This window comes from Acomys russatus, chromosome 4 (assembly GCF_903995435.1).
Source record: "Acomys russatus chromosome 4, mAcoRus1.1, whole genome shotgun sequence".
Lineage (NCBI taxonomy): Eukaryota > Metazoa > Chordata > Mammalia > Rodentia > Muridae > Acomys > Acomys russatus.
Window position 1 is genome coordinate 6700453 of NC_067140.1, and position 17858 is coordinate 6718310.

At 45.3% G+C, this 17858-nt stretch overlaps 2 protein-coding genes and 1 pseudogene across 4 annotated transcripts in view; 2 read left to right on the plus strand and 1 right to left on the minus strand.

The window, feature by feature from the left end:
- Positions 1-15878, minus strand: part of Mroh8 (maestro heat like repeat family member 8) — a 70771-nt gene extending 54893 nt beyond the window's left edge. Inside the window, exons 1-3 of the mRNA XM_051143664.1 lie at positions 15649-15878; positions 8431-8555; positions 5964-6106 (exon numbers count right to left, since the gene is read on the minus strand). Of these exons, the coding sequence (XP_050999621.1) occupies positions 5964-6106; positions 8431-8555; positions 15649-15878 (498 nt within the window). The remainder of the gene's footprint in view (positions 1-5963; positions 6107-8430; positions 8556-15648) is intronic.
- On the plus strand, positions 6134-8007 carry LOC127188305 (transcription termination factor 1b, mitochondrial-like; annotated as a pseudogene).
- Rpn2 (ribophorin II) overlaps positions 15528-17858 on the plus strand; it is a 108765-nt gene continuing 106434 nt past the window's right edge. For all 3 annotated transcript variants that reach the window (XM_051143666.1, XM_051143665.1, XM_051143668.1), the window contains exon 1: positions 15528-15738. In XM_051143666.1, coding sequence (XP_050999623.1) covers positions 15726-15738 — 13 coding nt within the window. In that variant the 5' untranslated portion in view covers positions 15528-15725. The remainder of the gene's footprint in view (positions 15739-17858) is intronic.

Below are 17858 nucleotides of genomic sequence, written 5' to 3' on the forward strand. Positions count from 1 at the left end.
TTTATTTTTACTTCATGCAGTGACAGACAGCTGTGAGCTGCCATATGGGTTCCAGGAATTGAACCCAGGTACTCTGGAAGAACAGCCAGTGCTCTTAACCTCTTAACCACTGAGCCACCTTTCCAGCACCTACTTCTGGCTCTCTTGATGTCACTTGAGATTCAACATTTCAAGTTCTTAGGGCTTCCTTTAAAAAAATACAAGTTCAGACAGGCAGTGGTGGCGCATGCCTTTAATCCCAGCACTTGGGAGGCAGAGGCAGGTGGATTGCTGTGATTTCAAGGCCAGCCTAGTCTACAAAGTGAGGCCAGGACATCCAAGGCTATGCAGAGAAACCATGTCACAAATAAAAAATAAAAAGCAAGTTCTGATTTGAATAAAATCTTTTTATATTGATAGTTTGCTTTTTGAACAGAAAAGCAATTATCTTACTATAGAAATTTTGAAATAAAATATAAAGAAGAAAATACAGACCAAGTCCAACCTTAAGAACATTCTTCTAGGGTCTGGAGAGATGGCTCAGAGGTTAAGAGCACTGAGGGCTCTTCCAGAGGTCCTGGGTTCAATTCCCAGCAACCACATGGTGGCTCACAATCATCTATAATGTGATATGATGCCTCTTCTGGCCTGCAGGTGTACTGCATTGCAGGCAGAACACTGTATACAAAATAATAAATAAATGGAACTTAAAAAAAAATTCTTCCAGTCTTTGTCTCAGTTGCAGATAGCATAAACTAGTACACTTCTCTAGAGTGCAAGAAGCTTGTGGCCTCCATCTGCTCCCAGCACTGGGGTTACAGGAGTGCTGCATGGATTTCCTGCTCTCTGGGTTTTGTTTTGCTTTTGGTTGTTTTGTTTGTTTTTTCTACTCTTTTTCCTTTTTTTCTTTTCTTTTTTTTTTGGGGGGGGGGGGGGCTAGGTGCACTTTTCTTAGATTTAAATTTGATCAGGGAACTCCTTATCTACAGTAGTTCAACAGCACCCAAGGAGGTCCAGACCCTTCCTGACGCAGCATAGGCGCCCTCTTCAGGTTGTGTCTTGCTTTGCCCCTGGCAGTCAGGGTCTAGTCAATTAACTTCCATGATGCCCTTTCTTGCTTCATACCTCCTGTCTTCTCTACATTTTTTTCTAGAACAGCATGTATTTTAGTGCTTGGAGCATACATTTTGTCTTGGAGCTGAGTTACAGTTCCTTCCTATGGCTACTGCAGCATCTGAGGTGACTTCATGTAATTACTTTGTTCTTCATCTAGTCCTTCCTTTAATAAAGCAATGGGCTTTCTTTTGTTTTAATTCACTGCCATAATCTAAAGTTTTTATTAAACAAAGAAAAATTTATAAAGCCTTGTGATACTAAACACAAAATGAAGACCAAGAGGCTGACTTCTGGTGTTTTGCTGTTGTTAAGTTAGCATTATATGTAAAAACATATAATTTAGTAAAATTTTATAGACCAAGAACACTATTTAACCCACGAAGAAAGCTTACTGCTGATCAGTCATCAGGAACAAGGTGATTGTAGAATTTTTTAAAGCATCATGTAACAAAATGGGCTTCTTGACGAGTTAGTTCCATGAAGTCTAAGACATGCACATACAAGTTGGCACCACCATAATCAGGGGACAGAGCAGCTCCGTCACCTCTGAAACGTCCCTGCTGCTGTCATACCTCTGTAGCCGCGCCCTTTCCCACTCTCTCCAACAGGAACCACTTGTCTGTCTGCCATCGCTGCGCTTCTGATCTTTCTTCCTTTTAAAAAAATCTTTTTAAAGATTTGTTTATGTATTTATTGTATATGAGTGCTTCATCTGCAGAAGAGGGCATCAGGTCACATTATAGATGGCTGTGAGCCACCATGTGGTTGCTGGGAATTGAACTCAGGACCTCTGGAAGAGCCGTCAGTGCTCTTATCCACTGAGCCACCTCTCCAGCCACCAGTTCTATCTTTCTAATGTGTTCTATTACTGAAAACATGACTCATACAGTCCCCGTGATTGGCTTCTTTCACTGGTGATATCGCCACTGAGATGGAGCTGTGCTGCCCCGGCTATCAACCACTTTCCTTTTACCGGCAAGTAGTACTTAACATTCGGTTTTATAGATGTAGTTTGTTGATCAGTGAGCACTTTCAATCTCACCATCTTATTTGTGTGCCTGCCACTGGGACTTATAAATAGCAGGTGTACATTCACTCCTTGCTGACTGGCTAAATAAGATGTAAAAGCCCCAAAGAAGGCAAAACTGCTGGGAATATTAACAGCAAGAAGTTGCTGTAGTAAATGCCTCTCATGAACCTCTAGGCCAAGCAAACTACTCCACATTAGGACAGGAGACATTAAGATACAGGGTAAGAGAGAAAGTAAAGTGTTTGCCATGCAAGGACCTGAGTTCTCCAGCACCCACTTAAACAGCTCAGTGGGTGTGGTCAGCCAGACTAGCTGATTCAAAAAGCCTCTGTCTCAGAGAGAGACCTCATCTCAAACCCGGTGGACCACCCTGAGGGACAAGCTCTGGCCTCTACATGCATGTGCACTCAACATGCTTCCCCTGATACACACACACACACACACACACACACACACACACACATCATGCATCCTCTGCTACACACACTCACACACACACACACACACGCACACAACTCAACATGCTTCCCTGCTACACACACACTCCACATGGATCCCCTGGTACACACACAAACACACACACACTCAGCAAGCAGCCCCTGCTACACACACACACACACACACACACACACACACACACACACACACACACGTAAGACAAGTGAACACATTTTCTTGTCAATTTGGCTGGTAAACATTAGAAGCAAAACCAAAAAGTATACTGATTTTGGATAGTTGTGAGCAACTAGCATCTACCTCTCTTCCATGATCACATAAATAGACCTCTATCAGTGGTTCTCAACCTTCCTAGTGCTGGGACCCTTTAATAGTTCCTCATGCTGTGGTGCCCCGAACCATACATTTTCATTGCTACTTCATAACTGTAATTTTGCTACTATTATGAATTGTAATGCAAATATCTGATATGTGTCTTCCAGGTGGGCTGAGCCCTACAGGTTGAGAAGCACTGCTTTATACGCTGGGTAGACAATTTAGCAGAATCTATTAAAAGCTTAAAAATGGCCCTTACATTTGACTGTTGGGAAAGTGCTTACTGTGTGTGTGTCTTGAATGAACATGGCCCCCAGAGGTTCATATGCTCATAGGGTCACAGGGCCTCAGTTGTTGGAACTGTGGAAAGCATCAGGAAGTGTGGCAGTTGGAGGAGGTGTGTCACCAGAGGCAGGCTCTGAGGTGTCAGGAGCCCACACCATTCCCAGTGCCAGCTCTGCCTTCTGCTTTCAGACTGAGCTGTGAGCTCTCAGCCATTCCTCCACCAAGACGTTGCTCGCTCGCTCAGCTGATGGACTCTACCCCTCTGACACTGTAAGCCCAGTTCAATGCTTTCTTTATAAGTTGCCTTGGGCATGGTGTTTTACCACAGAAGTGGAAAAGAGGCTCAGATGCTCTGCAAGCATGAGGCCCTGCGCTCAGATCCCCAGCAGCCATGTAAAAGCTAGCACAGCAGACAGGCAGGTTCCTGGCCGAGCCAGCCAGCCTGTGAATCAGTGAGCTCCAGGTTCACTTGGAGATCCTGCCTCAAAAATAGGGTGGAAAGCCAGGCGTGGTAGTACACGCCTCTAATCCCAGCACTCGGGAGGCAGAGGCTGGCGGATCTCTGTGAATTTGAGGCCAGCCTGGTCTACAAAGGGAGTCCAGGACAGCCAGGGTTACATAGAGAAACCCTGTTTTGAAAACAGAACAACAACAAAAACTAAAAAGACCTCAGTGTCTACCTCTGGCCTCCACCTGCATGCATACACATATGAACATGACACACACATGAACATGTGTCATTCTATGCATACACAAGTTACACATATCTAAGAATTATTAATGGAGTATACAGAAACCCACATCTAAGAATATTCATCCATGAACTAAAAGAAAAAAGAAAACCCAGAAAGGATCTATATGGCTAATGATGAGGTGTTGTTAAACAAATTAGGGCATTGTTTTCTTTTTTAGTTTTGTGATTAGTTATGTGTATGAGTGTTTTGCCTGTATGTAGGAATGTATGTATGTATGTAAGTATTTATGTAAGTATGTATGTATGTATGTGTGTAAGTATGTATGTATGTATGTAAGTATTTATGTAAGTATGTATGTATGTATGTAAGCATGTATGCATGTAAGTACGTATGTATGTATGCATGTGTGTATGTATGTATGTATGTATGTATGTAAGTATGTATGTATGAATGTATGTGTGTAAGTATGTATGTATGTATGTACATATGTAAGTATGTATGTATGTATGTACATATGTAAGTATGTATGTAAGTATGTATGAATGTATGTATGTAAGTATGTAAGTATGTATATATGTATGTGTGTGTGTATGTAAGTATGTATGTATGTGTGTATGTATGTATGTATGTATGTGCAGCATGTGTGTGCCAGCTGCCCTCAGGGGTCAGAAGACGATGTCAGATCTAGGATTGGAGTTTTGGGCAGTTGGGAAATGCCACTCAGGTGCTGAGAACTGAACCTGGGTGCTGTGCAAGAGTGCCAAGTGCCCTAACCACTGAGCCATCTCTCCAGTCACTGCCAGTTGCTTTCTTATATTCTACTTGTTTAAGGTTTTGTTTTTGTTTTTTGTTGTTTTGTTTGTGTTTTTAGTTTTCGGGTTTTAGTTTCTGAAGACAGGGTTCTCTGTGTAGCCTTGCCTGTCTTGGCCTTACTTTGTAGACTGGGCTGGCCTAAAACTCAGTGATACTCCTGCCTCTGCCTCCTCCAGGGCAGGGAGTTTACATTTATTTTTAAGCTAAAGATAATAATTGTTAAGAAGCAGAGGCAGACAGATGTCTGAGTTTAAGACCCACCTGGTCTACACAGCTAGCTCCAGGACAGCCAGGACTGCATAGGGGAACAGCTAGCTCCAGGACAGCCAGGACTGCGTAGGGGAACAGCTAGCTCCAGGACAGCCAGGACTGCAGAGGGGAACAGCTAGCTCCAGGACAGCCAGGACTGCGTAGGGGAACAGCTAGCTCCAGGACAGCCAGGACTGCGTAGGGGAACAGCTAGCTCCAGGACTGCGTAGGGGAGCCTGTTGTCAAGGTGCAGCCCCGTCGGCCTGAGCCTATGTCTTTCCCTTCTCTTGCATCACTGCCCCCTGTATCAGCACGACTTCAGCATGAGAAGCTTGAGTCCCTCCAGCATGCCGGGTCCCATTTGACTACTTTTGTAGTATTCCACTCCCGCAATTACAACTTCCTCTTTCTCCTTGTACCCCTCAGGTCTGAGTTCAAAGGCAACTTCCTCAGAGGAGCCTTTCCTCCCCTCAGGCCATGGTAAGTTTTCTTACACTCTCACAGGTTGTGTGACAGGGTCACCTCAACAGTGGGACCCCACACAGATCTACAGCTACTCACCTAGAACATGCACAACTGTTTTCCCTGTAATTATAGTCATTTGTGGGGATAGAAAATGCTAATCGTGGTTATGTGAAGAAAGTTAAGTTAGAGATTGGCCAGTAACTTGTATTATGGCTCTAACATTTATTTTGCTTGGTATAAATATAAATATATAAATTTAACAATTTATAAACATACAAATTATAAGAATAAATACATATTTAATAACCCATAAAGTATTTATATATAATATAAATTATGTTCTAATTTTTATTTTGTTTATTGAGACAGGCTTCCTCTGTATAGCCTTAGCTGCCCTAGAACTCACTCTATAGACCAGGTCAGCCTTGAACTCAGAACTCAAAGTCTGCCTGTCTCTGCCTCCTGAGTGCTAAGATTAAGGGTGTGCACCACCACCACCCCACAAAATATTTTTTACTATAGGGAATAAATTGGATTGCTCACCAAATTTTTCTACATACCTTTTCACCATGTAAAATCTCCTGGATGTTCAGAACCAGCCTCTCAACACTGTCCTCATTGAGGGGTGCCCGGGGAGCTAGGGGTCTGAGGTTATCTTGAAGGGGCTCCTCAGTGAGTCCAGGGATGTCGGAGATGTCCGTATCTAATACCAAAAGAGAGACACCGGGTGATGCCTCTGTGTGGTGATGCTGCTGAGCGGTGCAAAGCTGTGCTGTGGGGCAGACAGCTTCTCCTGCCTGCCGGGACAGCTTCTCCTGCCTGCCGGGACCAACGCCCTTCCCTCCTCCAACTCTCACTTTTTTCTCAGCTGCAAAATCAGTGTTCCCAAACCATAGCAAAATGGTAAAGATAACAACCTTTAAATCTCAAGTCTGAATGCCTCTGCTGACTGTTGACCAGCTCTCCTGGAACCTTCTCTGATAGTCTGAGTCTGAATAAACAAGTGGTTGAAGTTTTGAGGAGACCAGCATGTCCTTGGGTCACAGCGATCCCATGGATTTGGTCAGGAAGATAATTTCTAAAAACCCTTCCGTCTTGATCCAGAGCACCAATGGGCAAACACTGTTATTAAAGTTTTACAATCAACTTTCAACTTAGAACAAGGGGCTCTGCTGCTTCTGCTATATGGTCCAGGACCTGGAATCCTAGACCTTCCAACACTGTACCAAAAGCCTACACAAGCATCAAAAAGCAGCTTCTCTTGGCTGCAGCGAGGATGTAAGTGTCATCTTCCTGTCAGAGAACAAGCATGAGAAAATAGATGTCTTATTAGAGAAAAAAAAAATCAGCATTTCACAAATAACTGAAAATCCTAGAGGTCTGAACTTAACCACAGATACTTTTTTTAAAAATTTATTTATTATGTATACAGTATGCATCCGATCTCATTATAGATGGTTGTGAGCCACCATGTGGTTGCTGGGAATTGAACTCAGGACCTCTGCAAGAGCAGTCAGTGCTCTTAAGTGCTGAGCCATCTCTCCAGCACCCTCCACCCACACACACACAAATACTTTTAAAACTTGATTCAAGGAGCTGCCACACACTTAGTATGACTTGAATTTATATCAAACATTGCTCTCCTGTCCTGGAGCCAGAAAAGATTTGAAACCAAGTTGAAAACATTAAATGGATCCTGTGAGGAGTTCAGCCCTACTTCTGTGTTCTCCTTGGTTTCCTGGATGCCCCAGCTGGGACCTTCTTGCACTTCTTGTCATCTACTTCAATTAAAGCAGATTATACTTTAACTAAAGCCACGTGCTCACTTCCCTCTGGTCTTGGCACAGGTTGCTCCCTCTGCCTACATCTCCCCTTCCTTCCCACACACTGTTGCCTCTCTCCTCCTCGCTGGTTCCTACCTTCGGGTCTCAGCCCTAAATGCCTCCTGGCCAATAATAATCTTTGAGATATCAAATACTGACCGGCACACCCCACTGTAAGGATTTCACCTAATTCCAGCTGTGCGTCTCTAAATGCCTGGTGCCTGTTCTGCTCATGCTGAGTCTCGAGGAATCTGACCATGTCAGGGCACCGCAGGGCACTGATACCTGCTGAGCTACGATTGAGTGCATGTGATTCCTGCACATGAGCTCCACTCCCATCTCGTCAGGGTCCTTCCATCTCCCAGGGGTAGGGGTTCCATCTCTCAGCCTCTTGTTTAATTCTTCCACAGTGCGTACTACATCTCCACAACTGCTTTAATTACTGTGTTTTGGAAGGTCGCTTTTCTGCTCTGCCAGCTGCAGATGGCAGGGACCATGGAGGTTGGTCACAGCTACTGTTGTATTATTGTACTCAATTCCTGTTTGCTATACACGAGGATAATTATTCTGCAGGCCAGTCTAGATGCCGCCTTCAACCTGGAGACTTCCCGGCTGCCAGGCACACCGGCCTTTCCTTCCTGGGACTCCCTCTAGCACTCACCCTGCAGCAGTCTGCAGTACCATCTCTCAGGACCAAGTTTAGTTTCCTGTGTGTCTGGACTAATGCTATGCTCTCATCGTGCCAATCTGTTTTCAAGGTTTTAAAATCATGAAAAGCTAGCTAAAGGTTGGCCACCCAGCAATTATTCAATCAATATCTCTTGGCTAGACTTTTTCTTAGATTTATTTATTTTTACCTTGTGTGTATATGCATGCTTTGTCTGCATGTGTGTCTGTGCATCACGTGCATGCAATGCCCATAGTTCTGAAGAAGGCACTGGACTCTCTGGAGTTAACAGATGGGGTGAGCTATCAGTGGGTTCTGGGACTTGAACCTGGTGCTCTGCAAGTACAACAGGTATTGTTGCCTTCGCTTTAAAAGAGAGGTCTAGGGTGTAGCTTGGTGGTAGAGCATTTGCCAAGCATGTGTGAAGCCCTGGGTTCAACTCCTAGTATAAGAAAGCTGGGTAAAATTCTTCTCCCCACTCACTAAAAAAAAAAAAAAAAAAAAAAAAAAAAAGAAAAAAAAGTCCTTTCCCTTCACCTGTAAGTTCTTCCACACTAGGTACGTCTTTCTGAATGTCTTCTAGGTTGTTCAGCTGTAGGTCCACACTTCCTGAGTCACTGTCCGAAGCACAAGGGATCACTACTTCTTCTGTACCACAGATCCTAGGAACGAGAGAGAATTCAAAACATTAGTTTCTCAGAAGAGCTTCTGTGGAAAGCTCACGTGCTCCCTTCTCAGAGAAGCCTTTCTTGATCATCGATCTAGATTGAGTAGCCTCTCCCCACACTCGCCACACTCGCCACACTCGCCACACTCGCCGGCCTACTTTGCTTTTCACAGCACTTGCTCACATGTTGGGCTATCAGACACCTTGTCCACAATGCATCAGCAGCGCCCAGAATAATGTCGCTCTCTTGTGGGAGTGATGGGTAGGTGGGCGAACGGACACAGGCTGCAGTAGGACAGCGCCTCTCCTACAGGCCTCAGTCTCTCTTACCCTTGTTTGATTTGCCTTTTTTCTGCAGCCCAGAATACCTTCCAGTGTAGCACCCAGTTATTCATTTATTCTTGCTTGGCAAAGTCTGGGCTTCATGCATGCTAAGCACAGCCTGTGCCCAACCTAATTAATTGATTAGTTTATTAGCATATATATTTGCAGTGCTAGGGACTGAGCCAGAGTGCAGTATATTCTAGGCAGGCACTCTGCACTCCACGGTGGGCTGCATCCCACACTATAGTCCAGTTAACCATTTCTTCTGCTAAGATGTAGCTCCCTGCACACTAGGGTCTTAGGCTGCCTTGGATATATCCCGTCAGTCTAGAAGAGTGACTTGCACATGGTAATTGCAACCCTCTAGAGGACGAAACAGGAAGACTGCCCTGAGCTCCAGGCTGGCCTGGACTGTGCAGTTAGACTCCTTCATCTCAAACAAAACAGAGCAAAAAGCACAAAACAAGGAGGCTGCTGAACAGTTATAATGTGATCCAATTTTTATTGAAATAATGTTTTCTTTGTAAAAGTGATGTGAATATACTGCATATATACATATACCATGAACACACACACACACACACACACACACACAAATATTGCAAAATGGAGAAAAACATGGAATTAAAGACAAATATCTATGAAGTAGAATTTTTGAGAGAAAAGTTCCATTTTTTTTAAAGATTTATTTATTTTATGCATATGGGTATACTGCCTTTATGCACACCAGAAGAGGGCACCAGATCGTATTACAGATGGTTGTGAGCCACCATGTGGATGCTGGGAATTGAAGTCCGGAACTCCAGAAGAGCAGACAGTGCTCTTAACCTCTGACCCATCTCTCCAGCCCCCAAAAGTTCCATTTTTAAACTGTCCATATTGCTTAAAATTTTAATGTTGGCATGAATATTAAATGTTGACAATGACATGAAGAAAAAATTAATCCTGTAAACTTCAGTTGGAAGTATACGTTGGTACAACTACTTTGGCAACAACTTCTCATTATGTAGTGAAGTTCAAAGTGTATGTCCTCTATGACTCACCATTCTACACCTGAGAATGTATTGTGATAAAGCTTAGAACGTGTGTGCATGGAGGGGATATATAAGAATCTTCACAGACGTGGCCATCCTTGTAAACAGACAGACACCCTTGAGACAGCTGATGACTAATCATGGGTAGAGCAGATGAGCTGGTATGGTCACACGGTGAAGCCCTATACAGCAATGAAACAAGCAGGCTCAGCTATGGGCAACAACGCTCACCATGCTCAAAGGAGCCGAGCAAGGCGGTTGATGTTTGTAATCCTAACACCCGGGAACCTAAGACAGGAGCGTGAGGTCAGCCTGGGCTATACAGAAAGACTCCATTTCTTTTCTTTTCTTTTTAAATTAATTTTAAACATCATCATCATCCTCATCCTCATCATCCTCATCCTCATTATCATCATTATTATTAGGGGTTTTTTGAGACAGGATTTCTCTGTGTAGCCTCAGCTGTCCTAGACTTGCTTTGTAGACCAGGCTGGCCTTGAATTCACAGAAATTCACCTGCCTGTTTCTCCTGAGTACTGGATTAAAGGCATCCACCACTACCTGAACTTTTTTTTAAAATTAGCCGTCTTTTTTAAAGATTTATTTATTATTATGTATACAGTGCTCTGCCTGCATGTACACCTGCTGGCCAGAAAAGGGCATCAGATCACACTATAGATGGTTGTGAGCCACCATGTGGTTGCTGGAAATTGAACTCAGGACCTCTGGAAGAGCAGGCAGTGCTCTTAACCACTGAGCCATCTCTCCAGTGCCCTAGTCTCTATTTCTTTAAAAAAAAAAAAAAAAAAAGGGAAAAATGGTCATTTGAAAAAGTATTCAGTAACTTCCACTTAAATGATAACAACACAAAACTAATTGCTTTTTAAAATTATATTTCCTTATTTATTTTGTATATGTGTACGTGTGGGTACCTGTGTGCTTTGGTGTATATACATTGGTGTGTGGGGACAGAGTGGGTGTTATTCTCTCTTTCCACCATGTGGGGTGCAGGGATTGAACTCAGGTAATTAGAATTAGTGTCAAGTGTCTATCCACTGAGCATGTTTGTTTATTTAAAGATTTATTTATTATTATTACATATACAAGTGCTCTGCCTGCATGTACACCTTCACACCAGAAGAGGGCACTAGATCTAACTATAAATGGTTGTGAGCCACCATGTGGTTGCTGGGAATTGAACTCAGGACTCCTGGAAGAGCAATCACTCCAGCCCCTCCACTGAGCATCTTGCTGGACCTAAAATACTTCTTGATATTATGGACACACAGTAAAACCCTGAGGAGAAGCAAGGGAACAATTCATTCTGGAGGGCTGGCGTCTCTCAAGAGGGAAGGTAAAGAAAGGCTGGGATGGGTGCCAACAGCTGAAGCTGCGCAGCGTTTCTTTCCTTCAAAGTATGGCTGGTGCAGCTGCACTGTGCTAGTAGTTACTTTTCCTGCTGAGGTGACAAAAATGCAGTTTAAGGAGGAAGGGGTTGTTTTCGGCTCACAATTCAACGAGACAGTCCATCACGGCAGGAAGACATGAGAGTGGAGGGCAAGGCAACTGGTCCCAGATGTCCATGCTCAGGAAGCAGAGAGTGATGGATGCTTATGCCACTTCCATTCAAGGTGAGTCTCCCTCTTCAGGTAGAGCTTTCGGGAAACACCCTCACTGACACACCCAGAGGAGTGTTTCCATGGTGATTCTTAGTCCAGGCAAGTTGACAATGAAGATCCACCAGCAAACACAGTGTCGTTTTTTTTTTTCCTCATTTGTTTCATAAAGAAAATCACAGCCAAGTGTGGTGGTGCAGGCCTTTAATCCCACCACTTGAAGAGAGGCAGAGGCAGGCGGATCGCTGTAAGTTCAAGGCCAGCCTGGTCTACAAAGCGAGTCCAGGACAGTCAAGGTTACACAGAGAAACCCTGTCTCAAAAAACCCAAAAACAAAAAAACAAAAACAAAAACAAAATCAATTAAATTCAAACCAAACACTGAAACAATGTTTATATCTATTTAGTAATATTTTTGTTTATGTAATTTTAAAAGATTTTTATATGTAAATGTGTTTTGCTTGCATATATGTCTGTGCACTACAAGCCTGCATAGTGCCTGCAGAGGACAGAGGACATTGGATCACCTGGAACTAGAGCTACAGATGATTGTGAGCAACCATGTAGGTGCTGGGAATGGGACCAGAGTCCCCTGGAAGAGCAACCAGGGTTCTTAACTCTGTCTCTCCAACCTCTAAAGATTTTTTTTAAAGGAATCATTTATTTATTTAGTATGAATGTTCTATCTGCATGTTCACCTGCAGGCCAGAATCAGATCCTAGTATGGATGGTTGTGAGCCACCATGTGGTTGCTGGGACTTGAACTCAGGACCTCCGGAGGAGCAGTCAGTGCTCTTAACCCCTAAGCCATCTCTCCAGCCGCTTGTATGTTTTCTTTTTCTTCAGTGCTAAAGATCTAACTCAGGCGCACACCTTATCCCAGCACTTGGGAGGCAGACGCAGTTGGATTACTGTGAGTTTGAGGACAGCCTGGTCTACAAAGTGAGCCTAGGACAGCCAAAGCTACACAGAGAAACCCTGTCTTGAAAAACCAAAAAGGAAAAGAAAAAAAAAAAAGAGCTAAGTCGGGATGCTATGCACATTTGGCAAGTCCTCTACCACTGAGCCCAACCTGAAGTTTAATTTGTTTTGGGTTTTTTATTTTTGTTTTTCTCAAGACAGGGTTTCTCTGTGTAGCCCTGGCTGTCCTGGACTTGCTTTGTAGACCAGGCTGGCCTCAAAGTCACAGAGATCTGCTTGCCTTTGCCTCCCAGAGTGTTCGGATTACAAGGGTGCGCCACTGTGCCCACCTGTGAAGTGTAATTCTTAAGGGAGCACTGATGGATGGCTCTTTTCTTTTAAATCAATAATTAAGACATAACTGTAACAAGAAAGACAAAGTCAAACTATCCACAGCGTCAGTGCTGTAGTCATAACACTCTGCGTGTATGGTAGCTATGGCCAGCATCAAACTCATGATGTGGCTGAAGGGGACTCAGAACTTCATGTCCTCCTGTCTCTGTGTCACAAGGGCTGGGGTCCCAGGTGTGCGCCACCATACCTGAGGTGACATATTTTAAAATGAAATCTCTAGTAACCGTTTCCCATTATTAGGTTAGATAGTCAACAAAACAATAAACCAAGCTCTGCTTTACCACATATGCAAATTTTGTGGTGTAAATAAAGGTGGGCAAATCAAATGACAAATGTTACTCGTGGAAACAAACTGTGCCGTGGTATATATACTGTCTCATCACATTCCACCAGTGAGGTATTTATTACATGCGTATAGGCCATCACAAATGCTCAGACAATGGTAAAATGTAATAAAATCAGGAAGAGTTAACTTTTCAGCATATTTTCTTTCACTTAAATGGCTGTATAATTTAATGTATAATGCCGTTGAGCCTGCTGGAGGTGGCTACCACATGCAGCATGTAGAGGTGGACGAGCTGGGCAAAATGCTGACGCCCACCCAGGTTACAAATAGGCCTAGTGGCCTTTCATTGTACGGTCTTAATCCAAGAAAACTCTACACCCTAGTACTCACAGACCCTGATGCTCCTAGCAAGAGGACCCCAAATTCAGGTACCACTTTCTGGTGGTCAACATGAGAGGGGCAGTGACATTAGCAGTGGCATGATCCTCTCAGATGAGGTGGGCTCTGGGCCTCCCCGTGGCACGGGCGTCCATTACATCTGGCTGGTGTACAGGACAAGCCACTGAACTGTGCCGAGCAGATCCCCAGCAAAAGGTCTTGAGACCACTGCAAGTTCGAGGTGTGGCCTTACGCAAGAAGTATCACCTGGGAGCCTCAGTGGCCCGGCACGTGCTACGAGGCAGAGTGGGATGACTATGTGCCCAAGCTGTACAGGAGCAGCTGTCTGGGAAGTAGGGGCGCTGCAGAGGCCAGCAGTCCTGGGGGCCCACCCACCCACCCTCAGTAATGTGGAGTCCTGCGAAGTATGCCATTTCTCCCCTTCTTTCCCAACCCTCGCAGGGAGTCCTGAGCCACGGGAAGACAGGTGTTTTAGGGTGAGTTTTCCCGCTGCCCATCCTTAGATTCTAGACAATCACATCCCATCTGTGTTTGGTCAGGCTCCCTCTATGCGGGAGCTTGGTATTCTGATGGAGTCAAAGTGTTGATTTAAGAACAGCAACTCGGAAAAAGATGACATTCTGCCAAGACCAGGTCCACAGGAAGAGGGTCTGTAGGTGGATTAACAAGGACACTCGGTCCAGAACTAGGCAGTGGCATCTTTTGAGATGTGTTTAGGAGACAACCCACGGCTCCCACCTCAGCTAAGCCCTCCTTGACGGTTCAGCTTGCTCTGGTGGCTGCACAGGTGTTGATGCCTGGTCACTCTTCTAAAGAACAGAGCTACTGTCCAGATGCCTTGCCATGGAGAGACTCTAAGCTCGCTGCTTCTCAGTGGTGTGAGCAAAGGTCACTAGAGCTGCCGGGTGTGTTAATCCTGTTCATCATCAAATAAAAATAAAGGCACTGGATTCAGACCAAACCAAACAAAACAAAACAAAACAACAACAACAACAACAACAAAACCCAATGAAATAAAAAATAAAAGCAGGCTATAGTCAGAATGCCTGGGCTGAAATATGTCCTTCCTTTTAAAGTGCGAATACTGAGGCTGCACACACTTCACACGATAGTGATGAAGAGTAAATGAAACTGTGTGTGGAATGCTAGTGCTGCTTCCAGCTGCTCTGTGAATGGTCAGTAACTGGAGCTACACGTCGGTTCTGGCTTCCATGTTGAGTCTGTTCAACGAGCAGGTCAGAGAAGCTGCGTCTTGGAGCAGACAGCGATTGACACAGAGACCCGCAACTGATCAACGAGCAGACAAGGAGACACTTTGTCCAGCTCAGCCCTAGATGGGATTTCCCTATCCTACCCTTCACCTGGGGCCTCAAGGACCTGTGCAGAAGAGGAGCCTGAAGACTGAGAGAGCCAGAGGGAAGCGGCATTTCCCAAGCATGACAAGGGGGACGCAACACGAAACCACAGACACTGTCATCGTGGTCACAAGACCTGCACAAGCATGAGCCATACAAAACCCCAGCACAGAGAAGGCGTAGTGGGCACAAGCCACACCCCCTCCCCCAGTCGGAAGCTATTCATAACTGACACCTGCTGGGAGAAGGAAAGCCCTTTCCTTCAGTGGAGTGACTGGGCCTTTCAACCATTCTCAGGGGCAGGTCTCCTTGCTTAGTTTGTTTTTATTCTTATTTTTAGAAAGGGAAAGAGAGAAATAGAACATGAAGTCGAGTGAGTATGGAGTTGGGCGAAGGGAATGAATAGGATCAAAATACAGTGTATGAAATTCTTACTGTATAGCTCACTGGTTTGAAAACTGGATAAAACTTCAGTGTGGATTCAGTTATTAACAATCTAAGTAATCCTTTAACCAGAATTTCCCAAAGTGGGCAAAATCATCTGTCACTATGACTCTCCCCTCCCAACCTGACCCTTCCTTCTAGTGGCTTTAAAATTGGCCGGGCTGCAGGAGAGACCCATGAGTGACGCTGCATGTGGCACTGGGGAGACGGCGGGTTCTCAAGCAGGAACCGTGGGAGCGGTCGGCACGCCACGACTCAACTCCCCCACACCGCGGCTGTTGGGAACGGCCCAGCCAAGTGGGGCCACCAAGACTGACCTTTGCCGGGAGCCCATCCTGGCAACCCCGGAGCGGAAGTCCGCCTGCTTGGTCTCCGGTGGGACCTGCTCAGAGGAATGGCGTCGCCGGGTGAGGCGTTGCGCATGGCTCAACAGTGGGGTCCCTCGGCCGACCCGCCTCGGGGAGCGGGGTGTCGCCCGCGGGAGGCTAGTCTGGAGCACACGGGCGCCGGTCAGGCGCTGTTCCCCTCCCCTACGGGGCAGGGGCATGGGCTCGGGCTCGGGCTCGGGCTCGGGCGCTTTGGTGTTGATGGTGCGACAGGGCTGCGGGCTGGCGAAGTCCTGGAGACCCAAAGGAGCTGGCGAAATCCCGATGACCAGAAGGGTGGTGGGCGGTTGTGCAGCGCGTGGCTACCAGTCCCCGCGAGGCCCAGCGCGAACCTTGGCAGCGTGGAGCCCGTGCCAGGCTTCATTCATTCGAATGGAACCGGCGGCCTAGGGCCTGTCCGGGAGCCACCCTTGGCATCATGAAAGCTTTTGACCATGTCGCTGGACTTTCTTTAGGTTCTAGGTTCTTCTTCCCTGACAGGGACAGGAGACTCACAGGTCTTGCATAGGCCCCCGAAGTGATACTTGTAACTGACCACCACGCAGTCACTGTGAGACCAGGTGCAAGGGACTTAACCCCTCCACACCTTAGTTTCTCACCTGGCATCAGCTTCCTAAGAGTTGTGTTAAGTGGTAGTTCTCTCCTTGCTTTCAACAGTGCCGGGCAAAATGCAATCAGTGCCTGGTAGATTTTGAATGGACACTGTAGGGTGGAATCTTAGTGTAGTCTTTATGAAAATGACTATTTGAGTGTTTATCTTTTTTCCCTTAGTCGGTGAGTAGTTGGGATCCCAGAAGTAACTCGATCATGGGAGCACAGTGAACAAAGCTTGCCATTTCACTATTTGATCTGTTGGTAAAATGGAACGTGAGTGGAACTGTCTGGAGCTTGAGTCTCACTTATGTGTGTTAGGGCAGTGGCCAGTACCTACTTAAGAACCTTAGTTTTTTTGGTTTTTGTTTTGTTTTGTTTTTCTTTCTTTAGATAGGGAGCTACAGAGATGGCTCAGTGCAACTTGAGGATCTGAGTGCAAATGTTAGCACAGGGTGTGGCTGGCTACAGTATGTGCATGTAGCCCCCGCATTGGAGGGCAGAGACCAGCAGATCCCAAAAGGTAGCCATCTAGTCTAGCCAAAATGGTTCTGGATCATTGAAAAGGCCCTGTCTTAAGGCAATAAAGAGAAAACAAGAGAGGAAGCCATCCAGTGTTTACTCTGACCTCAGCATGTGTGTGAGCTGGCACACGCTTACATGAACGCACCCCAATACAAACACACAAAATAGGTAGGGTCTTACTACATAGCTGGGGCTCAGCTCATATTCACCATCTTGCTTCTGTTTTCCCAGTGCTGGGGGTGACAGGTACAAGCTAGCATACAGGAAGGGCTAGCCTCCATTTCTTGTAAAACAGAGAATGCCCACCTCATTTGCATATTGGAAGGATTTAATGGTTAGGGAGGTGCACAGATTTAATGGGGAGAGAGGTACACCCAAAGAATTCAGCATAATTTGGGCCTACCCATCAACTTATGTGTTCAAGTGTTAGCCAGAAAAGTTGCTTACTGTGCTTAACTTCAGTTGGGACGATTCAGATTCTGGCACAGAGGCTTTGTCAGGGGAATTTACAATTTAGCATGGTCACTCATGACATCAAAGTACATGAAACACCTGATTGCCCACTGGTCATTGGGCATTTTGCCCAAGTGGCTTGATGCCTCTTTCTCTACATTCTCCTATCCATTAGTAAATCCGATAGCTTTTAACTTCAGATTGTATAGCAAGACTGGACACGTAGCCCCTCCACTTCTGTCATTTTAAAAAAAATAATTATTTATTTATTTATTTTTAATGTTCTCCTGCAGGCCAGAAGAAGGCACCAAATCACATGATAGATGGTTGTGAGCCACCAAGTGGTTGCTGGGAATTGAACTCAGGAGCCCTGGAAGAGCAGCCAGTGCTCCTAACCTCTGAGCCATCTCTCCAGCCCCCAATTTAATTAAGTGAAGTGTGAACTCTGTAATGTTAACTGGGTTTGAGTCAAAGTTTGGCCATGTGTAAGCTACTGTGGTTGTTAGTTTTCTTCTTTGTAAAGTAATGCCTTAACGGGTTCTAATTTAAATTAAACCTGAGCTATAGGCAAA